We start from the raw sequence: 8,964 nt of genomic DNA, 5'->3' as shown, positions 1-8,964 counted from the left end.
GACGCGTCTCGCGTTACTAATAATATTGTGTTTGGGATAACTGTCAACTGTTTCCACCGAAATGCGTTCGCAAAGTGTATGGTCTTTGGTATGGTAAACAGATTTATGATACATTATTTTGCGGCGACAGCACAGCGCGATAGCCCAGCGGCTAGCAATGTGGGCTTCCGATCCGAAATCCTTGGTTCGAATCACAAGAAAATTTTTTTTTTTTTTTTTTATACATTTATTTCATTTTGTTTTATGATATGTTTATGAGCAGATTTTTTTCATGGCAGAAATACACTCGGAGGTTTGCCATTGCCTGCCGAGGGGCGACCGCTATTAGAAAAATGTTTTCATTAATTTTGCTTTCACCGAGATTCGAACCAACGACCTCTCTGTGAATTCCGAATGGTGATCACGCACCAACCCACTCGGCTACGGCGGCCGTCAATCAAATGTCATATTTACAAATTACATTCGATAAGAATGCAATAATAAACAACCGCATTACATTCACGACGACACGCCACGCCAGTCTTTTAACAGATGGCGCTGGCATAGCGTGAGTTTTACGTAGTTTAGCGTAGTTTTACTCCTCACAGCGTTTCATCCACGCCACGCTTTTAACAGATGGCGCTGGCGTAGCGTCACATATCGATGAAACGCTATGGTTTTACTCCTCACAGCGTTTCATCCTTCGAGACAAAAGAAGTTTCACTTCAAAAATCGTTGTTGGTTGGAGCTATAATTGATAAGTTATCGAGCGGGATGAAAAATGATTAAATTACTAAAATGGCCAAAAAAAAAGGGGTTGGTGATAAAAAAGTAAACATTTAGGGTTGTATGTATTTTTAATGCCACATTATAAAAAAATATAAAAAAAAATTTCGTCCAAAAATTGAAAAAAAATATTTAAGGGTGAACAACCCTTATAACTTAGGGGTATGGAAAATGGATAGTAGCCGATTCTCAGACCTACTGAATACGCATATAAAATTTGGTGAAAATCGGTAAAGCCGTTTCGGAGGAGTATGGTAACTAATATAAGGACATGGAAATTTTATATATTAGATGAATTTTATTCAGCCTTTGCTTTATGTCTAGTTTCAATTACCTTCTTCTTGTTTATTGTAATTTCTATGGATATGATTACAAATATCAATTCCAATGAGTTTGAAACATGGCTATAAATACTTCATATTTCAATTAGATAAACCAGCTCCAATAAGTTGTTTTTAATTTCATTGACATGTGTTTATTTATGCATGAATTTATGTATGTATACCAAACAGATTTGAAAGTGGAGTGTGCAGAAAATTTCTGGGCACACTTCATCCCTTTAAATTTAACTTTTACAAAGTTTGCTCTCAACCGAATACTATAGTTCAAATTTAGTTCGTTTTTTAGAATTTAAGCTTTAGCAGCAATCAATACTTTCATTCAACAATTCAGTATCAAATGTGATTGTTATTATATTATATTTCAAACTCATTCAATGCAATAACTGTTAAAAATATGTAATTTAGCTGGAGGAGTCTGTGCAGAAAATGCTGCCGCGCGAGTTACACAATCAAATATACTTGTGCATGGGAATGCTGATAATGACGATATCAGCATAATCTTGCAGAAGTATTTAAAAAGGGATCAGGTTGCAAAAGCTTGAGCAACGTAAGCGTCGCCGTCGCTTCCGTTGCAAAATGCTTAGCTGGCAACATTAAGCGTAAACAAGAGGGCATTTGCATATGCCAAATAAAATTATACAAGTAGTCTTAAGGCCGAATTCAAGCTATACTGAGTTAATAAACGTTTGAGTCGAAAACCAAAAGCTCTCAAGAATTTTTATTTTCGCCATAACATAATTCGCTCACTTACAGTTCTCTGTGGTTATTTGTCTCTCAAGAGATATAACCTTTTAATACCTAATTGGCGCAGTCGGACTCGAACAAAAACGTTCCGAATTAACCGAAGTTAATTAACATAAAAACGTTAAAATATTACTTAGTGCGAGTAAACAAAAGACAAATACAAACAATTAAAAACACAAACAACAAATCAGTGCGTTACAATCTTATCTTATGTACCCAAGAAAAAATAGTGCTCACAAATTCGACGAAAACCGTAAAATCGAAGATACAACGATGGAAGAGGAGCTTCAAAACTTGAGGGAGGTCGTACTCCAACAGGAAGCAGCCCTAAACCTACTCAGGCAACAACAACAACAACAGCAACAATCAACCCAATGGATGTCCAACAAAGACGTAATTCAGCAGTTCCGTCAACTAAGACAGTTGGACGACCAACATGACGTGTTGGCTTTCATAAAATCTGTCGAATTTCTTATGGCGCTATGCCAGGGAAACGAGCTATTGATTCAATTCGGCACAAACATTGTTGCCAATGAAAAAGTCTCAGGAGCAGCAGCGAACTTTGTCAGACAATTGGGGATGGAGCCGAGCTGGGAACAGATGAAAGCCAAGCTGATGCAACAAATGCGGCCCAAGACGACTTACGAAGATGTGTTCGACAGATGCAGATTCATTAAAGTAAGTAATTTAAGAGAGTTATTTAATGAATTTGAAAAGGCAAAATGTGAAATAAATAAAATATATATGTTTGATGAGCTTAAACCAGCAATATACGAGAACGACAAAGTAGATCGAGATTTATTAAATATGTTAATAAATAAAATAGACACTCCATTCAGAATTCATGTCGATCAGGGTATATCTATGCATGCCTTAGAAACAAAGTATTCAAACATCAAAGCACTGGATGACCCCAGAGCTATATCACAAAGGTACAGGAAAATATCTAACAACACATTCAATAAACAAAATAACACTAACAATAACACTGTCACCACTAACAACAAGCCAAGCCAAAATAACCAGTCCCATAATAATAATAACAATAACAATGCCAGACAAAGTCTGAATGGACGGTCGAATCCCAATCATAACGCCGGCACACCTCAGAGCGATCAGGCAATTCAACAATCGTATAACAGGCCACAACCCGTTCAAATTCAAAATTCTAAACCCAACCATAATAACAATTATAACAATAGGAACAACGGTTCAAGACAGACAAGAATGTCTCATATGAGCGTTGACACCCAAAGGAACGATTACATGGCTATGGAGATCGGAACTTTGGAAGAAAATCGGGCAGAAGAAGAGGAAGAGATAAATTTTTTGATACCTTGCCTAGAGAAACCGGAGTACAACTTCCACATAGAATACATAAAAGGGAAAAATAACAATATCGCTGATTTCCTGAGTAGGATCAGAGAGGACGAGATAAACATAATGGAGGTCGAATCAACCGACGAGGAAGACAATAGGTCCTTAGGCGTTCAAACGGTTCACTCTAAAGAAGAAGATCAGGGTTTCGACATGCCTATCCTAGAAACAGCCGTTAACAGATTCAAAGTACAGCTAATTTTTGCGGAGAGAAAACCTGAGGCCATCGTACAGGTGTTCGGAAAAAAAAGAATTTACATTAGCAAAAAAGACTTGGAAGATAACCAAGCAGTAAACACCCTCCGACGAGAAATAACAACAGGAAAAATAGGAGTTTTCTCACACCTTAGCGACCATGAGTTTTACCAATTCCAGAAAATACTAGAAAAAGGATATACCTCCAACCCGAAGGTAAAGTTCGTAAAATGCACCAGGTTCGCTAGGGATATCGAATCCGAAGATGAATTACACACCCAAATAGCTTTATTTCATAAAAATGAAAGTGGCCATTGCGGGATAGATGCCACTTATCAGAGGCTTAAACTCGAAATTTACCACCCCAACCTTAAGACCCACATCCACAGAATAATAAATAATTGTGACATTTGCAGTGGTGGCAAATACGATAGAAAACCCATTAGGAACAATTTCCACATAACAGAAACACCAAAAACATGCAACGAGATAGTACATGTAGACACATACGTAAACTCGAAGCAATCTTTTATAATATTTATCGATAAATTTTCAAAACACGCCACTTGTTTGCCATTAACCGATAGGAACAGCACTACAATAGTAGAACATATCCAACAATTCCTATCAATAAAAGGGAAAATCCAAAAGTTTGTCTTCGACAACGAATTCAATAGTTTAAACGTCAAAGAATTTTTAGAAAAGGAAGGTATAGAATACCACTCAACCAAACCAAATAGTCACACCGGGAATAGTGACGTCGAAAGGCTTAACAATACATTGACGGAGAAAATCCGCACCCTAAACATAGAAGAGAAAAGACCCATAATTGAACAAATGGCAAAAGCTGTATACTTCTACAATAACACTTACCACACCACCACAAAATCCACACCGTTTGAAATACAAAATCATAAAGTAGATCATCAGAAATTGTACGACAGAATGTCAGCACAAAAAACCGAGAAAATAATGAAACTAAATGAAAATAGGGAAACTTACATAGAAAATAGAACAGAAGGATTTATAAGAAATTATAAAATCCTAAGACACAAAGAAGAACCGAAATTCAGGAAAGCAAATTTACAGAATATCCATACAACAAACATTAAAAGACCTACAAAATTTTCAGATAACAATTACAATTCTCATCATGTGCCTGTTGCCAACGCTGTCGACAGCAATGATCAATATAACACCAATCCGGGCTGAAGCCGGATTCATATCTTTGGGGGAGAGTACAGCGGAACTGGTCAGCGAGTCGAAAATGGTTTTGCACATTATCAACCCAATGGAAATATTAGAATTAACTAATATAATCCAAAACAACACGAAAATTTTTGTTAAACAAAATAGACATAGGCTAGATATCGAAATAGAAACCATAAAAATTAAAATAAGATCAATAACCCCGAACCCATTAACAAGACAGAAACGCGGTCTAATTAACGCAATAGGAAAAGCTCAGAAATGGCTCACTGGTCTCATGGATGATGACGACAGGAAGACCATTATGAACCACCTTCTTAATAATCAAGAAAACGAACATAACATAATAAAAAACATTAACGAACAAGTAAAAATTAACAATGATTTACAAAAATCCATTAACACCTTAAAATAAGCAATACTAGATGACAGGGAAAAAATAACCAATACCCTTAACAATATAGAAACATTCAATAACATGATCAAAGCAAACATAATGTACCACGATCAGTTATTGAAATTGAAATTTTTACATGATAAGGTAGACACCATTTTGGACACAATAGCGTCAGCCAAATATAACCTTTTTCATCCTTCAATACTAACAAAAGAAGAGTTTACACTCTATAACATAGATTTCTACAAAATTAAACTAATCCGCATGGGAGTCATGACTCACGAAAATAACATAATCATTGCAATCAAAATACCAACTAACATCATAACAACCACAATAACTATAATAACCCCAATAACAAACCGAAGATATAAAAGAATCGACATGAGTCCCGAAAGGATAGTAAAAATTGAGAACAAAACTTACGCATATGAAGAAAATAAGACAATAAAAGAGCTGAAACTCAGTTCAAACTGTATTACTAAGAAAAATTGTAAAATGGTAGAAGACTTAGAGTTTAAGACAAAACTAATAAATGAAGGCACATTATTGATAAGTAATGCAGACAATAACATAATCCAATATAACTGTAACGAAACCACCAACAGCGAAATATTAAAAGGAAACTTCCTAATATAATTTTCAAATTGTACAATTTTAATAGACCAAACCTATTATAAGAATAACCAAGAAATATATATACAATCATTCGCTGGTGAAGAAGAAAATTCATTTAATTTTACTGAAAAACAGACATTCAAAGAAATCATATTAGAAGAAATTAAAAACACTAAAGCTATAAAAGAAATCAGAACACAAACCGTAATCTCCAACAGCTTCGGTATAATGTCAATAGCTCTTGTACTCCTCTTCATAGGAATATATACCTATAAAAAATGTAAAAGAGGAATCCAGGAGAATCCCTCATCAAAAGGGGGAGGAGTTACACAATCAAATATACTTGTGCATGGGAATGCTGATAATGACGATATCAGCATAATCTTGCAGAAGTATTTAAAAAGGGATCAGGTTGCAAAAGCTTGAGCAACGTAAAGTTACACAATCAAATATACTTGTGCATGGGAATGCTGATAATGACGATATCAGCATAATTTTGCAGAAGTATTTAAAAAGGGATCAGGTAGCAAAAGCTTGAGCAACGTAAGCGTCGCCGTCGCTTCCGTTGCAAAATGCTTAGCTGGCAACATTAAGCGTAAACAAGAGGGCATTTGCATATGCCAAATAAAATTATACAAGTAGTCTTAAGACCGAATTCAAGCTATACTGAGTTAATAAACGTTTGAGTCGAAAACCAAAAGCTCTCAAGAATTTTTATTTTCGCCATAACATAATTCGCTCACTTACAGTTCTCTGTGGTTATTTGTCTCTCAAGAGATATAACCTTTTAATACATAATTCGCGTACCGGTACCACTACAGGCGGCCACCTCACGTTTGGTTAGTAAAGATGCTACTGCCAGGCCGACGGCGAAACAAATGCAACTGATTAAGTACTTTATGTAAGTAAGAATGACAAGCAGTTACGTAAAAATATAATTATTATATACTTACATGTACTATGCATCAAATGCCTGTAAATATAATAGAAACTTGTACACATGCCATATGTACGCAATAATAGCGACTCACAACCTCTTTAATTATATACCCTTTTAAGGGGTTACATACATCCAGCAGCGCCAAAAATGTGCTAAAAAAAAATTGTTTCTAGAAGGGATAACAATAGAAATAAATATAAAAAAATTTTATCCATTGTTTATTAGTACTTAAATTTTATAAAAAAATTTGTTTAATTTTTTTCTTTACAAAAATTAATATAGTATATAAAAAATCACGTGACACAATGTACAATGAAAAAAGTTGACCCACGGTCTGCATCAATTCTTGTAAAATAAAGTTGTAGTTATAGTCTGTCGAGCCTGATTTTTGGATTTCGAAAAATTTTGCAATTTACGGCATTTTAAAAAAAGTATGCGTTTTAAGTCCTAAATGTCACATTTTAATTATGTTTATATAATTTTTTAATAAAAATATTAAACATCTGACTCCACAGACTATAGGGAAAACACTTGGAATATTAAAAACACCCGCATCAAACAATATTAAAAACTGTATGAGATATCATGCAGACCGTGCCGGAAAGAGTAGTTTCGAGAAAAACGAGTTTAAACTTTCAAGTGTATTTCGCTCGAGGTCGCGCGCATTTAAAGCAAGAACTTAAAATGAATTTTTTAATTTATTTTGTTAAGGGGTAACACCACTGTAGAAATTTCAAAAAATTGATTTTTTTTTTATAAGCTTAAAAAATTCTTTGAACCTTTTAAAATACAGAACAAAAAGTTTTATACGTTACCGAAGTCTATTTCATAAATATTTTAAGCTTTTAACCAAGCGTTAGTGACTGCTACCTAACGACTTCTCCAAATTTCCAAACTTTAAACGCGTTTTTCTAAAAACACTTTTAAAATTTTAAATATTTTTAATCAGGTTTTTCACTACGTCTGTATAATAACCTTCTTAAGAGAAGAGCGTAGGGGATTTTCGATAGATTAATTTAAACGATTTGTTAAAATATTTATTCTCATATATCTATTGTACATGAAACTGTTAAATAATAAAATAATCGGAAAAATTCAGATTCCAAAGAACGACAACTCCTTCACCCAACTCTTCCTCGAATGCTTCTTCCTACTTCTCTTCTTCAGCCTTGCCACTTGTCTTTGACACCAGGCTTGCCATTTGTCGTTGACAGCTCGGCCTTTCCTGATTGATCGTATCTCCGGACGATTCTCTGCGGTCGTTGTCATCGATGTGATTTCGGCCGATATCAGGACTTGACTTCTCATCATCGAAATCATCGTCTACTAAACCTTGAATACACCACGGTTTCATGTTTTCATTTGTAAATACACCTGCGTAAGGTTTTCGCCGAGTTGTAGTATCTGGCAGATCTTCTACTACGTAGCGGTCATTGGGTAAAACTTTAGTTACCATATACGGTCCTTTGAACGACGGATCAAGCTTGTGTGAGGTACCAGTGGGTTGGGGTACATAATCAACCACTACCAAGTCTCCTTCGTTGTATTGTCTGGGTGTCTGATGTTTTGAATCAAACCGCTGCTTCCATTTGGCCCTTTCGGCATCGATTCGTTCGGCCACTGCTTTCATTCGGAAGTCTTCGTGTTGATATGTGTCCTCATCGCGTTCGTCTTGTACTGCTTGAATTAACCGATTGGTGGTAACATCTCGAAGTTTGTAGGTAAAAACTATACTATTTGGACTCTGCTTTGTCGTCGTATTATTTTGGGAGTTTAAGCACCATTGAAGCTGGGGTAGCGCTTCGTCCCAATCTTTGTCGGATTTCGTATTGCATTTAAGTGATGCCAAAATGGTCTTATTAATACGCTCTGCTTGACCGTTGGCACGAGGCGTGCGCACTGCTACTTTCGTGTGACGTATGTCGTATCGTTCGACGAAGTTCTGAAACTCTTTGGATGTAAAGGCTGTGCCTCTGTCCGAAACCATTTGCGTTGGACATCCGTATCTCGTCATATAATCACGTAGTGCCGCTAACACCGGAGTTGTCTTCGTATTCCGCAATGCTCGTATAACTACATATTTAGTGAAAGCACAGACAATGACAAGAATATAGCAATTACCGTGTTTGCTTCGTACGAATGGCCCCAAATGATCTATGTGCACACAACGAAATGGTATTGGTACCACCTCGCTTACATGTAGCTGCGCTTCTTTCTTCCCTCCAGTTACTTTATTGATGCAGCATTCTGGACACGATGCAATATAAGATTTTACGTATTGTCGCATACGAGCGAACCAAAAGTCTTTAGATAACCGTTCACAGGTCTTGTCCAACCCGAAGTGACCTGCTTCATCGTGGCACGCTCTTGTCAAACGC

The 8,964-nt window shown here is 35.9% G+C and overlaps 1 protein-coding gene across 1 annotated transcript; it reads left to right on the top strand.

The window, feature by feature from the left end:
- Nucleotides 1-2,123: 2,123 nt before the first annotated feature.
- LOC129241979 (myb-like protein A) lies at nucleotides 2,124-4,634 on the top strand. The gene is made up of 3 exons (XM_054878524.1): nucleotides 2,124-2,528; nucleotides 2,607-3,638; nucleotides 4,074-4,634. Exons 1-3 carry the CDS (start codon nucleotides 2,124-2,126, stop codon nucleotides 4,632-4,634), a joined length of 1,998 nt encoding a protein of 665 aa, XP_054734499.1.
- The last annotated feature ends 4,330 nt before the right edge of the window (nucleotides 4,635-8,964 follow it).

This window comes from Anastrepha obliqua, chromosome 3 (assembly GCF_027943255.1).
Source record: "Anastrepha obliqua isolate idAnaObli1 chromosome 3, idAnaObli1_1.0, whole genome shotgun sequence".
Lineage (NCBI taxonomy): Eukaryota > Metazoa > Arthropoda > Insecta > Diptera > Tephritidae > Anastrepha > Anastrepha obliqua.
Note: the sequence above shows the minus strand (reverse complement) of the source record. Positions and strands in the feature narration are given on the sequence as shown.

Coding starts and splice junctions, on each gene's coding strand:
- LOC129241979 (XM_054878524.1), top strand. CDS start 2,124: ATGGAAGAGGAGCTTCAAAACTTGAGGGAGGTCGTACTCCAACAGGAA. Junction 2,529..2,606: donor ACAGATGCAGATTCATTAAA/GTAAGTAATTTA, acceptor ATGTTTGATGAG/CTTAAACCAGCAATATACGA. Junction 3,639..4,073: donor GATATACCTCCAACCCGAAG/GTAAAGTTCGTA, acceptor AAAATCCAAAAG/TTTGTCTTCGACAACGAATT.